This window comes from Hippocampus bargibanti, linkage group LG04 (assembly GCF_051943395.1).
Source record: "Hippocampus bargibanti isolate YZ-2025 linkage group LG04, ASM5194339v1, whole genome shotgun sequence".
Taxonomy (NCBI): Eukaryota; Metazoa; Chordata; class Actinopteri; order Syngnathiformes; family Syngnathidae; genus Hippocampus; species Hippocampus bargibanti.
In genome coordinates this window covers 24880275-24898850 of record NC_142737.1, presented here as the reverse complement: position 1 = coordinate 24898850, position 18576 = coordinate 24880275, and the positions used below count along the sequence as shown (strand labels likewise).

The window sequence follows — 18576 nt, the reverse complement described above, 5'->3', positions numbered from 1 at the left end:
TATATGGCTCGCGAGCCATAGGTTCCCGACCCCTGGTCTAGTGCCTCTTTGAAATTTTTTGATGATGATATGAGTGCAGCGTGTTCTACCGGAAACAAATTCCTTGTGTGTTCCATATACTTGAAAATAAAGATGATTCTGATATTTAAAAAAAAATAGGACAGCATGGCAAGGTGTGAAACAAAAAGTAGCCCAGGATTTACAATTATGAATAATTAGTATAAACAAAGTGGATATATATATATATATATATATATATATATATATATATATATATATATATATATATATATATACAGTAAAGTCTCGTTATATCGATATCGGTTATATCGATAGTACTGCTTATTACGATACTATTTCTATGAACGCAAGAATATATATATATATATATATATATATATATATATATATATATATATATATATATATATATATATATATAATCAACTAACATATTTCAACAGAAACATGAATGACTGAACATAATTTATTTTCATTTTATGTTGAAATGTACAGTTTTCTTAAGTACTTGGTAAGAAAGGGGTGGGAGTCGTTAAATGTAAATACATGAACAGAGTAGAGTTGAGACCGCTGAGCACAGCACTCAGCCAAACACTCTATTTATTTTGCACTCTCTTAGCATACAACGAAACATGTACAATTCCAAAGGATACAAAAAGGGAAGCGATATAAACAGACAGAAATATACGAGCTTATTTTTACATGCCTCTTTAATGCAAGGAAGTCATCCTATACACACACAAGTAAAAAAAATGCCAAGTGACCTTTAGATATTTGTCGTCCTTTTGTTTAAAATAGCATCAATATACTACACAAAGATAGAAAAACTCTAGAGGTGAGATGGAATGGAAAGGTTAAAGGCATCTTATAGTCACTAAAAGTGAGTAGATTCTTTTAATTTTGAATTTCATATCAGTACCCAAGAGGTGAGCTAAAAATATGCAGTGTTTTTGTCCTGAAGCAGAAGAGACAAAAAAAAATGACAGTACCAAAATCAATGACAGAATTTCTTTTTATGTTATAGAAAAGGAGTCAGCTTCGGTCATAATATGAAGCTGCCCAGTCTGATAAAATTCAGAAAGAAAACAAAGTTCAGAACAGAACAATAGACACAAAAAGTATGCAATGTCAGGTCTGTAAGAAAACGAAAACGCCTCTTTTGACTTTGAATACTGGTACATGGAGCCACAAGGTGAACCGTTCCACCCGTGCCATTTAAACGCCATAACCAACAAAAATCTGACCCTGCTTTCATACGAGTGTGCCTCTATGTGTGGGCCAAGCCATGCACTACACCAGGCCTTTAGGTATACGTACACCCTTTACAAGGGCTAACTGTCTACCGCAGTATTTCTAGCAAACACAGATGTTGAGAGAAAATAAAATGCCTATATAAAAAAATACAAGTTTAACAGAATACACATTTCAAAAGCAGATACCTCAACCTCTTTGGGTCTTTGACACTTAATGGATAGTCAGCTAATTGTTAATCAAATTACCTTAAAACAGCTCAATGAAAATGTATTTAGCTGTTTGTTCTGAATTCTTTTACCGCTAAAAAATGACAATGCACACCGACTGTCAGTGGAGTGTGGACAAGAATAGCTGAAGATTGTACATTCCTGGGCTAGCCATCTTAAGCAAGAGCTAGCCAGTATGTGTCTATGCTCGTGTTGCTTGATAGTGGGGATATGCCACAATATTTACATCTAAGTTTGTCGAAGTGGCAGAAAACTGGAAAATAATGCTACTACAGTATTTGATTACAAAAAGACATTGTCTGCTCTGTGTCTATGCAGTGTATTTGGTATGATGTCAACGAACCAGGAAGAAAGAAAAATGAATAAACACCTTGAAGACAAGAGGCACCCGCCGGCCAGGCTGGCCATGGAGATGTTGGGGTCTTTGTGAGGACCCAAGAGGCTGTGCCACCATTTCAGAATGTCACAAATATAAAGACTGAAGCATAAAAGAGGCCAGACTGCACACAGATATTCCAAAATAAAACAACAAAAATAAAGTTCAACGTTGTTTAACAAAACAAGAATCCACCAACGATGTCTGTCTTTTTTGATGTAAGGCTTCCTATGTCAAAAGATTGTGTGCGTGGTCGAATATAATCAGATAAGTGTCTTTTACATCTGCAATCCCACAAAGCAAGAACAGAATCAATCCTGTATTGTCCTTTTCTGTGTAACTTCCTCATCATCCTCTCTTCCCCCCTTCAAAGACATTCGGGCCAGTTTTCCTGCGTAGGCCTGGCCCGGTCCACGTGCACACCTAGCCAACTTTTGGGAAATGGGCAAAATGATTACAGAGAAAAACAGCAGGCCCTCAATTTCCATTCACTTGCACTCGGTGCCTTCCACAGCACTGTAGAGTGTGAACGCGACTGATGCACATTGAAAATACCGCGACAATCAGCCTTGAACCTATGTCTTCATCTGCTCATGTAGGGCGACTGTTTGGGGACACCGGCATAACTATGATGGGAGGGGCCTGTGTACATCATATTGCCATGGTGATTTGGCTGCATAGGCTGCTGGGGGTAACCCTGCCCTCCCATCATTCCCATTTGCATTTGCATGGGATACTGAGCTGTTTGATTCATGTAAGGAGGATTACCATGGTAACCACTGTTCATCATTGGTTGGGCCATTCGGTATCCAGCTGACATGGGATTGAGTGGTGTCATGTTCATGGAATTGTACGGTGCGGGTGTTGGCATTAGGTTTGGCATCATGCCTCGTTGAACAGCCAAGGTGCGAGGTGTTCCTTGCATGGCCACAGCCCCCGAACTGCGTCCATAGAGCTGCTGCTGGTGCGGAGCTGGGGCCAACTGCTGCGGGGCTTTGGACCGAATGGATATATGGCCTTTGACAGTCGCCATTTGGCCCTGCAGGCGCTGTGTGTGGGGTGGGGGGCCCAGACTAATGTTGGTGGTTGGCATGTTGCATTGCAGCTGCAGGGAGCCCAAGTTCATGGAGCCGGAGCTAAGGTTGGGGGGTGGGGTCATTGTGGGCTGGCCCTGGGCGAGAGGTGCATGAGCAGAGGGTGCCAGCCCAGGATTAGCTAGTGAAACACTGGTGGCATAAGAGGTGACAGAGGCTGAGTGAGAGTAGGGCATGGCATGTGGATCCATAATTGTGTTTGTAAGCTGCTGGAGTTTGGCCAGGCTGAAGGTTGCAGAGGGTTGAGGGTACCCTCCTGTGCCAAAGTCCTGACCCATACGTTCATACAGAGTACGGCCACTTCCTCCGCCCCCACTCTCAGGAATCTCCATAATCATGGGAGTGGAGCCAAAGCCATTTCCCATACTACACTGGGATAGGGACGGCTGTTGTTGCTGCTGAGGAGTCGGGGCTGAGGGTGGAGGCTGAGAGTTGGGCGTTTGCTGCTGCTGAGGAACCTTCTTTTGGGATGACTGTGGCTGTTGCTGATTGGTGCTGGGAGGCCTCTCAACCACAACACCACAGCTTTGGGGAGACTTAATACCACAGTTCGGGGTGTTAGATGGATGAGGACGAGGTGGAGGTTGGGGGACAGGATTGCCAACATTACTAGTACCGTTACCACTGTTGGGACCCGGTCCAGTTTGCTTGATGAGGCCACAGCTTCCTAATCCGTGCTGGCTTCCTCCATTCCCCGTGGAAGAGGCTAGACTAGCAGTTGGCACGAAGGAGCAGCTGTTGGACTGCGACGAGGATGGAGTGGTCGAGCTAGATGAAGAGGTGGAAGATGACGAAGCTGAAGAAGCACCTGCCACAGACATTCCACCTCCATTTCCTGTTCCATTGCTACCTCCACCCATTGTCGAGTCATAGCTGCTGGGGTTATCATAGTTCTCTGTCGTGCTTTCGATACTACCCAGGTCACTGAAACCACTGTCAACCACCTGCTGCGAGTGGTCTGACACAGATGGGACATCCATCATAGGAGATGTCTCCATGTTTTGCTGGGAGGGTGCAGACAATGTACTGGGATGCTCTGGGGTGATCTGTGTGTACCCCCCGCCAGTTCCACTGCCCGATCCAGGGGGGCCAGGAGTCCCACCCCTCTGGCCCGCTGCTGTTGTGTCCATTATGGCGGAGGGCAACCCGGGACTGTTCACAGAACGCACCGACTGACTGGGCAGTGGGTGCATTGGAGGATTAGGCAAGGGGCTGCTATGGCGGGAGGCCCCACAGTCCTCCACTAATGCCAGGGTCTCCTCCTCGCCATCCCCCGAGTGGCTGTAACTTTGTAGTGTCCGGCAGGCAGCGAGTGTCTCTTCACAGTCCTGGTAAGCCCCATGGTGAGGCTCAGTCTCTTCATCTTGAGCTTCCCCTTGTGTCAAAGACTGCACTGCCTGGACTGTCTCCAAGTCGAGTTCATTGGAGTGGTGATGTGGATGTTGTGAGTGATGGTGACTCAGCTCCTCTTTGAAGTCAGAGTGCTGATGAGACTGGGATTGAGTGTGTTGGGGTTCAATCAACAGTGCTACGTTTTTGTCCTCTGTCTGCAAAGGCTGCAGCTCCACGGGCTCTGACGGAACAGACATGGCCGTAACAGTCTCCACAGCTGCGGCAGCTGCAGCAGACTCCTCCTGCTCCCTACGCCGCCTGTCCTCCTGCTGTGGATCACCGGAGGAGGAGCTACACTTTGACTCCTGCACCTGCTCTTCAGGGTTGTCCTCCTCCTCCTCTTCTTCCTCCTGCTTGCTGACATAGTCCCGGGCCATGCTGTTCTCCATGTCTAAAAAAGCCTCTCCGCCTTGTGGTTCTTCTTTCACTGGAGGGGAGCTTGCATGGGAAACAGGCTCTTCCTCCTCATCTTCATCCTCCTCGTCATCAGATTCCTGACTTTTACGTTTTTTACTGTTATTGGTGCTGTTGCATTTCTCCTCCAAGTGTCCATCACCTTCGTCATCTGCATCATGGTCCTCACCACGCCGGCTTCCTGACAAATCAAGATTACTATGCCCTTGAGTCTCAAATTTCTCTTCCTCCCTTTCGGCTTCCTCATCAATTTCTTCTCTTTCGCCAGTATCAACATCTTGAGGGCGGAAATGTTTGGCCCGAGGCCCGAGGTTGGATGCGGAGGAGGAAGTTGCCAAAATAGGGCGAGATAGCGGACGGCTAGATTTATTTTCCTCCCAATTTCTCTCTGCTTCCTCCTCCTCATCCTCGTCATCATCCTCATCATCATCTTCCTCTTCTGCATCCTCTGGTTCAGAGTTGAGAGGTGGTTTTGGAGCAGGTGGGGGTGGTTGATGCCGGTTAGGGTTCCTGGGTGGCCTTCCTCTCCTTTTCGGTAAATTCTGCTTGACAGGAATAGGGAGATAATCATCTTCGTCATAATATTTTTCTTTGTTATCTAAGATGGCCCTCGAAACACACTTGCTGTTTCGATGTGTTGAAAGTGACTGAGGGTCATTGTCCAACTGCTGTTCCAGCAGTCTTTGCTTCTCCTGCTCTTGCCTCTCTGCCTCCTCTTGGGCACGCTGGAGATACCAGCTCCGAGGCTTTCGGCCAGGCTTCATTTTAATTTTGGGAGGTATAGGAGCACCGCTTCCTTGACTTTCTGCAGAAGCTCGTTGGTTGGCTCCACTTCCAGGTGGTCTTCCAGGTCCCCGTTTCTTCCAGTGCAGCGGTTTACGGCTCTTTCCCTTAGGCCAGCCTTTCTTCTTCTTGACTGGGACTTCAGGGTTTGTAGCTTGATTTGCCGAGGGACCTGATGGCAATGCAGGCCTAGTGTTCAGCATAGTTGTTAGATCTAAAATGACATAAAAAAAATTAAACGGTGTGAAATAAAGCAAGATAGACACCCATGTATAAACCCTAAATTATCAGAGAATCAACAAGGACTCCACAACCCACCATCTTCATCTGAATCGGAGAGGTTACAGTGTCGACCCCTTTTGGGAGCGGGGTCTGACAACCGAAGCACAGAGTGGGCAGGTGGGTAGCGGCGCAAGGGGTGACCCAGAATTGTCTCCTCCTCCAGCCTTGGCATGGGCCTCTCTGTGTCATCAGAGTCGACAAAGGGTTCGTCCAAAACCTCTGTGGTCTCAGAAATAGTCTCTGTCACAACACTGCTGTGTGGATGGCTACGGTTGCGAAAACGACGCTTTCTCAACGGCTTCTGGGCAAAGCAGAAAGGATATTGAGTTAATAAATTTATACTTATGTACTTCTCACTGAGAATAAATATGAGCACTTTCTTTGTACCTTGCTCTTGAGCCCCATAGCTGGCTTTGTTAGTATGGGTGGAGAGCTTGCCCTGCTTTCTGCATCATCATCATCCTCCTCGTCGTCGTCATCTTCTTCTTCTTCTTCGCTACTATCACTGAAGCCGCTCTTCCTGACGAGAGGAGAGTCATTCAGCCTGGAAACCCCAGGGCGCTGTGCCAGCCCCTCATTCGGTTCCTCCATCTGTCTGGGTTTGGGGCCTCTCTTCTTCCTTGGAGGACGCCCTCTTCGGGTGGGAGTTATGGTAAGATGCCTCGCCATGTCTACTGTGTGAAAGCTCGTTGACTCTACTTTTCTCTGTAGTGAGAATAGGGTGAGCGGGCTGGTTGCTGAGCCCATTTTTCCTTCTTCCGTCCTTTCATCATCCTCAACCTCTTCTTCCATTGGGCGCACCTCAGGTGGCCGCCCAACTCGCTGGCTATCCTTCACTCCTTTACCCCAAGGCCAGTTTTTGGGTGGCCGACCGCGGGGCCTGCGTTCGCCATTGGCTGCCAGAGGAGGCCGTGGTGGCTGTGCGCCAGCTGGACGACAAAATGGAGGGGATGTGAGAGAACTTTGGTTGATAGGAAAACCTAGGAAGTCTTTTCTCTCTTCATCCTCATCTTCCTCCTCCTCATCCTCCTCCTCTTCCTCCTCCTCATCATCATCGTCATCATCTTCCTCCCTTTTCTTTGCTTGACGCATGTGCCAAGACATTGAGGGTAGCTTGTGACTTGGTTTGATCTATTTAAAAACATGAAGCAACGTATGTCAAGGCTGGTTCTCTAAGAGTGCATAGGGATTGTGTAATAACAATGTCATGTGCTTACCTCCTTGCGGTCATCCACAGTTTGTTCCTGATCATCCTCTTCATCCTCATCAGCATCCGAAACCACGGTGTTGGTGACAATCACAGGAGTCCAGCGGAGACACTCTGGATCAACCTCTAGCTGTCGTGGTCGGGTCTTGAGACGAGCTATATGGTTATCTATCAGCTTCTCTCGCCGCACCAGGACAGTCCTGACATGACAAACATCATTACGGTCATGCATTCTGTTCATTGTGAGTAAATGAGTAAATGAGTACAGCACTCCTCTTTTATTAAGCTACCAAAGCAATCGCAAACCCTCAACCTTTGTCCCGCTTTATGTGATTCTGAATTTGTGTTGTATTCTCTCTCTGTGACTTTATGAATTACATTGTGAGCAATATCCCAATGTCAGTAAAAACTATTTCTGGGACATGTTAGGGCCATGTCAAAGGGCAATGTATGATCTAATGATAACATAGAGGTTTATACAATTAACATTAGCATCACTGATAATATCTGAGATGAAGCTAAAACATACACTGGGTCTTTGTATGTTTCCTTGCGCTAACCTGTCTCCTCGTTGCTCAAGCATGTTGAGGCTGTGCAGGGTTGTGGTGATATCCTGGGGGCAAATCCCGGTCAATTTGCTGAGTTGTCTTATTGTGATCTGCCGGTCATGGACTCTATGGAGGCACTCTAGGACCTCACTGCGCCAATAGGCCATGTAGGATAGCCGTCCGAGGTCTGAAAGAGGCTTCTCTGGTGATCCAGGCTGGCCCTCACGTTTGGATAGCAAGTAGCCTGCAAGGGGGTACATGGCAAAATACATGAGAACCAGAAGAAAAGTATTGCTTTAATAATACAGACAAAGGAACTTGCAGTTTTTCTGTCACAGGTTTGTGTCAAGATAGCCAATCACAGTTACTTTGTGTTTATGTGCAACAAGGAGAGATTATTACTGAAATCAATAAGAAAGCGCCCATAGCCCTTTCGCTGGTACTGAGGAAGAATCATGATGCATGATACGTTGTATTTCTGCTGGCAGTGTTTCTCCTGCAAAGACACAGACATATTCCACCATCAGAGAATAATAATAAAAAACAGTTCTTGTTAGTAGGTTGTAGGCTATGTTTGCTGTTAATGTGTAAAATGTTGTGTAAAATGCTGTTTTGGTTGAGCACTGGAATTTTAATGGATGCACTTGCCACGAACAAGTCGCAGGCATCAGGTGAGTGTGGCATAAAATAAACCCATGATCTATGCATTATAAATGTTGTGTTTCCATAGTGGACACTTGCATCACTGGTATGTAAGAATTTTGACACGAAGATGTGGTAGTTGTATGAAATGAAAAAAGATGTTTTGAAAGTAGGGGTGCACTGATCACAAATTTCTGGCAGATCACTGGTCGGTACCAATTTTTGCGGATAAATTTTTTTGGCCATGACCATGGCATACTGTGTCAATGTTTTAATCTTGTCTCATTATAAGACACCAATCATTACCCGTGAAATGAAACACATGGATTGTTTGAACTGTAAATGCATTGGTTCTCTCAAATAAAAATAAAAAGCATATTTATCATTCCAGAGCCGAGTCGGACTGTGGATGACTTTTTCAGACTGCAGAGGGAGCTGAGATTGGTGGAGAAGATTGGTTTTATTTTCAGGGATCGACCTATCACCAGTCAACCAACATGAAGGGAATTGGCACCAATACCGATCTTCATCTGTGCACCCCTACTTTAAATGTTAGTTTTACCTTGGAAAAATAGCCGACAAGGTGGCAACCTTTACTGTCATTCTGTGTGAGGACATAGAAAAGGAAGGGCTCCACGTCATAGTAGAGGGTCTTGTGGTCGAGGAAAAGCTTGGCCAGCAGGCACAGATTCTGGCAGTAGATTGTGCTCACATTTCCATCAACCTTTCAAAAAGATTAATGAGAGAACAAATGTGAGTGTAAGAAAACTTAAGATTTCCCTGGTGACGCCTGTTCACCCAATGAACACTATTCAAGGGAAAAGTCACATGCTGTTTTCAAAAGTATGGAACAAATGAAGTGAGGCGTTGGCATCAGGAAATGACCTCAACAGAGTCTCAGAAGGAATTGTGCAATACAAAGGGGTGGAGGAATGACAAAAAAGTGGTCAGATCAGGGTGACTTCTGTGAAAAAGAAACCAAAGCTAAAGGTATGGAGGACATAGGTTGGAAGCAGCAGAACAGGATTAAAAAAAAATCAAGGCTGATTGGTGTAATATATATACTAAATTCCATCCCATATACATACTCTGACATACATATATTCAAAGTCCCCCCAAAGTATTTGATTTTGTACTGAATTCATTTGGGTTTTAACTAAAACATATTTTATTTCATAGTATTTACATTTAAATGGATACAACGACTCAGGACAGAGCACCTTTTGTTTGAGCAATAGTTAAGAATATGTTCCTGATGATGCTTCTAGTTACATAGGTCCCGCCTATTAGATTGATTGCTTAAACATTAGATAGGGCTTGTCTTTGACTTGGGGTTACACTTGTGAAAATGGTATTTGCTGTTAAGCAACTGTGAAGGCCAGGGTGCTCTCTGGGGGAAAATGAGAGGTGGGGGTAAGACTATTTTGAAGTTGCAATGAAGAGGGAAAATCAACCAGACATTGCACAAACATTGGGCATAGTCAACATAAAAATTTGGACTGTCCTGAAAAAGAATTAAATCATGTATGTAACGAACAACAGACATCAAACAGATCGGCCAAGTACAGTCAAAACTCAGTTTTCAACCATAATCTGTTCCAGAAAGCTGTTCGAAAACCCCTTTGTTCGAAAACCGAAACAGCATTTCCCATTGTAATCATTGTTAAAAAACATGTTCCAAGACTACAAAACAATTGTGTTGTTAAAGCGCGTTATGAATCAATATGCATAAACTGTATACACACACACACACGTTATGATAGAGCAGGCCATTTGTAAAATACTATAAGAACAAACTAATGTTTTATTTCCACCTATTTTACATCAACATTAACATTGGAACATAAAAACATCTCTCTCGGTCTGTCACGGGCACTGGGGCCTGGATACGCTTCTTCTCTTTTCGTATGTAAGCCACAATAACAGTCAATATTCTTGACTTCAGATTTGAAAACTAGTCATTCATACATTTGTTGTGCACTCTTATGTAATAGGTGGAGGGGATGAAACATACTAACGGCTTCTCTAAATTCATAACGCCCCCCGAGAGGAAACCTTAACTACAATGTGGCCTGCGGCAAAAAAAAAAGTTTGACACCCTTGCATTCGAGCATGGTTTTATCCCCTGAAGATCAGAGTGAAGGCAAAACCCCCCAGGAATGAACACAGACTTTAAAGGACAACCAACGTCACTTTTTTGTTTCCTAACTGACATCAGAAAAACGTTTTATAGCATCTAAAATACCCAAAACACGCAGTATGATATTTTTAGTCAAATGCAAAACAACAATAAAAATGACTTAAAGTGTCTAAAAAGTACTTCAATTTGAAACCGGAAGTGGCCAGTTTCAGAAGGTCCCACCCCCATGTTCGTGGTGTCAGGGCGAGATGTCTTGCCTTGCTCGAGAATCAAAACAATGGCTTCAGAGTCGGAGAATATGCTTTCTTGTTACACATCCAGTTATGAATATGATTCAAATAGTTCTGAAGAAGAAAGCATACATGTTTGCAATCGATTAAAGAATTTATTCCATGTCATTCTGAGGCATCAGGGGTGGAAATGTCACACCCAAAAAAGGCAGAACATGGCGACAAAGCCGTGTAAGGAATTAATCAGCCCGTTTCCACAGGCTGATTAATTCATTACATGGAGCTTTGTCGCCCTCTTCTGCCTCATTTTGGTCCTACACGACGTTTTCAGACCAAAGTACAGCAAAATGCATTGATGTGATGGAAGGACTGCTACAATGTGTCCTTTTTTCGGTCAGGGGCGTTCCTTCAGTGACGTAACGTACAGACTCGTCACCAAGTCAGAAACAAGACTTCCGGAATATTCAGCGCGAGTTTTAAAACGTAAAATATAGCTATATGCGGTGGAATCTTTGTAAAATACGCTCAGTAGAAGTCATTTGAAGACATTTTACAAATTATGGACACAACTTGTCCGGAGACGTCGGTTGTCCTTTAAAAGAATGCAGTAAACCCAGGAAAAGCATTTCAAATGAAAAAGTCTGGTGAAGCCAAGGGGGTCACAGGCTTGATGCAGTTATTGCAAGCAAGCATTATGCCATCAAATCTAAATTTTATTCACTTCAAGCGAATTTAATAATCATGTTCCAGTACTGTTGCCAACTTGAAAAGAGGATGGCTTCAAAGAAATTGTGTCCTAAGTCATTAGCATGTCAAAATGTAGATAACGCGTAAGAAAACCTTATCTTCTGAACCTTTGTCTTTGAATATAAATTCATCATTTGATCTGAAATCCAAATTCTGTATACAACAAAAACAAACTAATTGACCTTGCCGTTCTAATCGATCCTGTGGTTTTTAATACGGTGCGTTTTGCAGTCCACAAATTACTGTGTTTGCATTACCAAGAATGCAGCCATGACATTTTCTGTTGCACAAATGCCTTTGTCATGGTGCAAATTACAGTATGTTGATTGGAGAATTCTAAAGATGGATTAATCTGTCAATAGTTAATTGTTGGTCATTTACAATCGACACTGGGAGACAATTAATTGCGTCAAATGAAAGAAAAGAAATACATCTAGTAGAAATGACAGATGTGTCTGTTGACAGCAGGGTCATTCTTCACTATACTGATTGCCAGATATTAGTGTGTACCTCAAATACAGAGACGTCATCTTTCCTGTATATCTCATTAGCTGGAGGATGGAACCAGTTGCATTTCTTCATGTGCTGGTAGAGGATGCTACGGCTCTTCGTGTAGCGCAAACAGAATTCGCACAAGTACAGTTTGGGTAGTCTAAAAAACAAATTTAAGGTGTAATATGATCACAAGGGTCAATTTTTTTTTTCATTTTCACAGTATTTTACAAGCATCACACAGGCATATTATTTGCAATCAACTGCGAAAAAAATACTGCATATAAAAAAAAAATATTTGGAGACTTGCAGTGTTTTGTCATGTTAGTTTGCACAATATACTCTTCTTCCAAGATATCATACTTCATGGTTCTGTATTCAAACAAAACTAAGGAAGGATACCAACATGAACAAAAGTGGGTAAAAAGAAGGGGAAGATATTTGGGTATTGCAAATACATTTGTATGTTGTCTTACCTGCTGTACTCCTGCGGATAGGGAGAAGAGTACCACGTCTGGATGTCAAACTTTCCAAATTCAATGACTGATGGACATCGCATCTGAGGATCTGGTGGACCTGTAACCCCGACTTTCTATTAAGAGTGAACAAGGGAGAGGAAATAAAAGAACAAAAGGCAAAGGTTACATCTTGCACTGCATGACTATAAAGCATAAAATAAGATTAAACGGGGCAACTTTGAATGTGAGGTGAATGAGAAAGGCATTTCTTTGTCAATGCCAGACACGAGATTGACTCATCAAACGGCATGAAGTACAGTGATACCTCGTTTTACGACCCCCTTGGCTTACGAACTTTTCGGTTTACGAACGTTAAATTTATGAAAATTTTACCTTGGCATACAAACTATTTTCCGGGATACACACGGAGCTGCCACAATGAGTGATGTGTCGTTCGCGAACGAGCCCGTTCTAACAATAAAATGGCAGCCGGCTTGTTTTGGTTCTCTATTCCCCGGCCCCAGTCGTCGGTTAAAGCCACCTGATTGGTCAAGAACGCAGCAGTGAGGGGGGGGGGGGGGGTTACCGAAAGAGAGACAGTGAAGTCATTCTCCAAAAAAGAAAATGGCTGCTGACATTTTTTGTCCTCTTTCCCCCGCTCCAGTCTTCGGTTAAAGCCACGTGATTGGTCAAGAACGCAGCAGTGAGGGGAGGTATTTTAAACATTAAAGAGACAGGCAGACGACAGAGAGAATGACAAAATGGATAGAAATCAGTGAAATTTGGACACAACTTTGATAGTTAGTTCAAAGGCAGAGTGTAGACTGCAAGGTTAAAATATCCAATCAATTAGGCTCCACAAATAACCCGCACAAGCCATCTGTACACTTGATGCAAAAAGCTATCAACCCAGCTAAACAGAATACAATTGATGAGCAACTAGGTAAAATGATCGCGGAGAAAGCACCGACAAGGGATCATTCCTCAAGATGGTGAAAGAAGGCTACGTTCCTCATCAAGTGTTTAATGCTGAAGAAACCGGCCACTCCATTCCATCAAGCCATCAATGACCATCACAAAGGTAAATAAAATGACTATTATACAATACAGTTTATTTCTTTCATTATAATACCATAGCACATTTATTATACAGAAAAAAAGGTATATTTTGTGTAGTTTTAAGGCTTAGAAAATTAGAAAATTATGTTTTACGGGGACCTGGGAACGGATTATTCTCATTTTAATGGTTTCCTATGGGAAATTATTTTTTGGGATACACTTTTGGCCTTACACACTCTGTCTGGGAACCAATTAAGTTCGTAAGCCAAGGTATCACTGTACTTAACTTAGCAATGCCAACAACACTACTACAGTATATCTACTGTATATACATGTATTTTTTCATATTCTTTGTATCCTGGCAATTCTGCTTGTTTGTATTTTAAGAACCCTCAAGCTTCCTGGACTCTGGTCGAAATGTATAGCTAACTTACTAAGTTTGTCGACCTTTGTAATGTTGTCGAATAAACATTCAAGTTATTTTCCTCAAGCCATGACCACTTGAACGTGTTCCTAACACTGGCATCTATTCCACATACAGTATGTCAGCTTGCCTGTCTACTTGTTTGAAAAATATGGTGGGGCCGTACCTGGCCTATCACGCATCAATTAGTTTACACTAGACGCTATTCCAATACTTGACATTCAATGATTAATCTTCCTTTTGAGTGGACACATGCCCCTTTTGTGGATTTCGTTCTCGTGGAAATTTTGAAATCTCCAAGATACGGTGAGGACTTGAGAACGTGAGGGGAGAGGTGAGGGGTGTTCGTAGTGCTGAATTTTTCATAATAAAACCATTACAATCGAAAGAAGAAAAAAAACTAGCCAAACAAAGCTGGTTGTGTTTATGAACACCTACATTGTCAAAGCATTCTGAAGGCACTGTGTTGCTTACAGTGAGCACGTCACAAATGTTATTCTTCTCTCCCTGAGTGTGTTTCCAGTTGTTGAATGAAATCACAGCCAGTGTGAAATGTAACACCTAAACACTTCGCAAAAATATTACACACATTGTATCGATGAGAAGGTTTCTTCAGCCGTCATCTGTACAAAAGTGAAGGTTTCGGACGTTTCGCCTCCTATCCAAGAGGCTTCGTCAGCGAACTAAAGTCTGACTGGTCGTATCGGCCCTATTTATATATCCCTAATGTGTACACACATTGTATATATAAATTTAATAAATACTAAGTTTTCAAAAACATCATTTGTACTCACACGAGCTCTCAATGCTAAATCCCATTGATGGACTAACAGTAAATTATGATTGACTACCGGATGTGATCTGCCTTCAAATAATCGATATTCACACACAAACGTTGTGGTAACACATACGCATCGGGAATACAATAATCAAGTACTTATTCTTCAGAATTTGTGAAGAAGTTATATTTGGAAAGGAATTCCCAGGCGGGGATTTGCCCTGTGATCTTGTAGTGATTTTTTTTGGGGGGAATTGTGTCTTCTTGGTTCTTTTTATGTCTTTTGGCGACCTTGTCCCAAAATAAAATTGTGATAAACTGAACATGCCTTTGAGTATTTAATATAACAAATATGAATTGAAAAAACATGCAAAGAGCTTGGTCAGGCCCCATCTTTGAGTGAAGCAGGAAGTGGAGTGACCTGCAATCCCTGAAACAATGGTCCGTGTATGGCTGGTTATTTTAATATGTTCTTAAATGATCTAACTCATTTACTTTTTGTCTGATAATTTCAAGTTACTGGTACTTGAATAAATATTAAATGTTTAGATCTAATACACTTTTAATAATGAATCATTCCCCACAACTGCTCCAACCTGAAGGTATCTCTTGACAACAGGTGTTGCTTCAGAATTTACTGTACATGAGTCTGTTCCTCTACTGGTGGTATTTGCTTTATCCAGACCTCACTTTTGGCATCTCTGGCAATAATTCTACATTTCATGTACCAGCTCATCAATTGGATACCTGTAACGCAAGCTCCTGGATGTGTCTGAAGAGCTCAATGTCTTTTTCTGTTAGATTTTCATGGCCAGGTAGTCTATCATCCTCATCGCGCCAGTCACTGCCTTCTTGATTGTCTGACAGTGAGGGGGGAAAGAAAAACAAGTGACACCATATGGAAAATTTAAAACGCAACTGCAGGCACATAAAGACGTCTGAGGTTTCCTTTAAGACTCAAGAAAACATCATGTATGGAAGAATTATAAACATTTCAGATTGCTGAATATGCATGCTAAATATTGAACGTACCCCCCCTGTCATCTCCATCTCCCTTGCGATTGGCTTTCTTTCTGATCCGACACTGTTCCGAATAGTCCACCACTTCCTGCCGTGCCTTGCGACCCTCAGGTGACGGTGTAAAAAATTTTGTGAGTGCATCGATCAACCCCTTGGTCTTATTGTTGAAACGAAGGCTGCTTTGTGTCAGGTCGTCATCGTCCCGCATCGAGAAAAGTAGTCGGTCATCACCAGGGTAACCTTCGCAAGATGAGCTGGACGAGGAATTAGCCGAGGCCGAGCGCTTCCGCCGAGCACGGCCACCCAGTTTCTTGAAGGGTCGCCCTGGCCTGGGGAGACATCAATGTTAAAATTTTAGTCATATGGTCAGAAGATCCTGTTTGCGAAGTACGCAATCAATGCCCTTCATGTACTACCGTGTCTATTATAGTCTCACTGTGCATATGCACACACTGTACTTGTGTGTATAAATCAACAATATTTTTGTACAGTGATATCTCGTCTTAGGAACGCTTTAGCTCATCCACTTTTCACTTTACAAACATTAAATTTGCGAGAATATAATCTGGGCATACGAACTAGTTTTCGGCGGACGAACACCAAACCACACGGTCGAACAGCGCCACGGTGGCTGTCAGACTAATTTTCCACACACCTTTTTGAGTGTACTTTTGCTATTATGGCACAGAAAAAGACCCCACCACAGGCTAGTGTAGTAGTGAAGAGGACACAAAAGAAAATTACGGTCGAGCAGAAGGAGATCATCGAAAAACACGAAGAAGGTGTGAGTTTGTGTGACTTAGCGTCCCAGTACCAGTATGCTAAGTCGACCATTGCTACGTGCGGCTAAGGGTGTTTCTGTGTTGTTTAAGCAACGGTCTCAGGCAATAGAAGAGGTTGAAAAACTTCTGTTGATTTGGATTAACGAAAAGCAGCGAGCAGGGGACCGTGTGAGTGAGGGTATTATCGCCGAGAAAGCACAGCAACTTCACTCAGATATCATCAAGAGGCAACTACATTAACGACCATCACAAAGATAAATAAAATGACTTTATTATACAGTACAGTTTATTTCTTTAATTACAATACAATAGCACATTTATTATACGCAAAATAAGCAGTGTTTGAAATAACGTCTTCCCGGATGCCTGAGGTGTGTAACTTTTACGCCGGGCGTACAACTTCCAGAACCTCTTCCAGAACCCCGGGTGGCTGACAACTTTTTTCCGGGAAAAAAATAAAGATAAAAAATAAGAAATAAAAAAAATCCAAATCAAATGTGCTTTATTCCGATTTCAAAATATTAGTTCGGTTTGAAATTTCAGAATTTCGGTTCGTTTGGCAAATTTTAATTTCGGTTCGTTTGGCAATTGACAAACTCGGCAGCCAATCAGAAGCCTGCATCGAATAACTTCGCGCCCGGACTTTCCCGAGCGTTATCAGGTCGTGCATATCGTGTTCTACCGGAAACAAATTCCTTGTGTGTTCTACATACTTGGCAATAAAGATGATTCTGATTCTGATCATTTTCAAAAGTAGACGCACAGAGAACACAAGAAAAATGGATACGTGATTAGGAATCAAGCCAAAACCTCAGCCCGAGAAGAGAGACTCAAAAGAAGCTAACCACGAACATTGAGAGCATCGCGGAAAGAGGAGTTTATGTGGCTTGCAGCAGACGACGCAACGCAAATATTGCACTGTGCAACCTGCCGGGAAGTGTATGGCAGTATAAACAACAACTGGGCAAAATTATCACCAAAGGATATTTACGACAAATTAAGCAAGGGAGCATCTGTGGTAGGTACACCAATTACTTCATTTTCAAGTGTTGTTCTGTTATATATTCTGATTATCAATCCGTAATACTTTGCAACAATGTTTATTTTTTGCGATTAGTCGTCTTATTGTGTTTCAAGTTGTGTAAAATCGGGCAGGCAACTTTTCAGAGTTGTCTGCCCTGGTGTCCGGTAACTTTTTGTCATGAGTTTCAGACACTGAAATAAGGTATATTTTGTGTAGTTTTAAGGCTTATTTAGTATAAAATTATGTTTTATGGGGACCTGGGAACAGATTATTCTCATTTTTAATGGTTTCTTATGGGAAATAAATGTTTGGCGGACAAACTTTTTGCCTTACACACACTTTCTGGGAACCAATTAAGTTCGTAAACTGAGGTATCACTGTACTTCAGTTTGTTGTGCAGATTCTGTGTTTCAGCAAGCTTTCTGATGATACAAAGTTAATGGAAAAAAAGAATAAAGTTTGAGAATATTATGAACGCTTTGGAGCTATCCCCTGCAACAGTTTTTCACCATCTGACAACTTCCACCCTGTATGCATTGGTTGAAATGGCTGTAATTTTTGTAATGTATTAGATTGGGCACAATATTATGAGTTTGAGAGTATCGCAATACATATACATCCCAGAGTGTGTGCTTGCATAGTGCCTGTATATATGGTATGTTATTGATATACCGGTATGTACAGTTCACACAAGTCTAAATGAAGTTGTGTACTTGATTAGTTTCATATGTTTTCATTTCTCATTTTCTTTCCATTTTGGGATATATGACGTGAATTAAATCCCTTTTACATTTCTGATCCCAGGTGGTGCTGGAGCTTATCCCAGTCGTATTTGGGCATCAGGCACCGTGAACCGGTTGCCAGCAAATTGCAGACCACACACAGAAGAACAAGCACACATGCTCACACTCACACCTCGGGACAATTTGAAGGTAGTGGGGGTGATGTTTTTCATTTCTACTTCCTTTGAATATCTAAACAGTGCAGTTTTGTTTTTAACTTCAGTTTATCTTCAGATTACATTACAGTTATCCATTTCCTTGTTCAAGCGTCAAATATAAAGAAACTAGGAAACACAGCATCGGTCAAACGCAAAACCATTTTGGGGGTAAATTTATGTTTGTCTGGGGATGTTTATGTGGGAAAGCATTGTCATTTAGGATTAATGAAGATTTATCAATG

General features: G+C 42.5%; 1 protein-coding gene across 1 annotated transcript in view; it reads right to left on the bottom strand.

Annotated features, from left to right (window-relative positions):
- Positions 1 to 577: 577 nt before the first annotated feature.
- kat6a (K(lysine) acetyltransferase 6A) overlaps positions 578 to 18576 on the bottom strand; it is a 47546-nt gene continuing 29547 nt past the window's right edge. Inside the window, exons 7-17 of the mRNA XM_088994828.1 lie at positions 15601 to 15917; positions 15316 to 15428; positions 12326 to 12441; positions 11868 to 12009; positions 8803 to 8964; positions 8001 to 8094; positions 7611 to 7842; positions 7061 to 7250; positions 6231 to 6974; positions 5880 to 6144; positions 578 to 5775 (exon numbers count right to left, since the gene is read on the bottom strand). Of these exons, the coding sequence (XP_088850954.1) occupies positions 2462 to 5775; positions 5880 to 6144; positions 6231 to 6974; positions 7061 to 7250; positions 7611 to 7842; positions 8001 to 8094; positions 8803 to 8964; positions 11868 to 12009; positions 12326 to 12441; positions 15316 to 15428; positions 15601 to 15917 (5689 nt within the window). The 3' untranslated portion in view covers positions 578 to 2461. The remainder of the gene's footprint in view (positions 5776 to 5879; positions 6145 to 6230; positions 6975 to 7060; positions 7251 to 7610; positions 7843 to 8000; positions 8095 to 8802; positions 8965 to 11867; positions 12010 to 12325; positions 12442 to 15315; positions 15429 to 15600; positions 15918 to 18576) is intronic.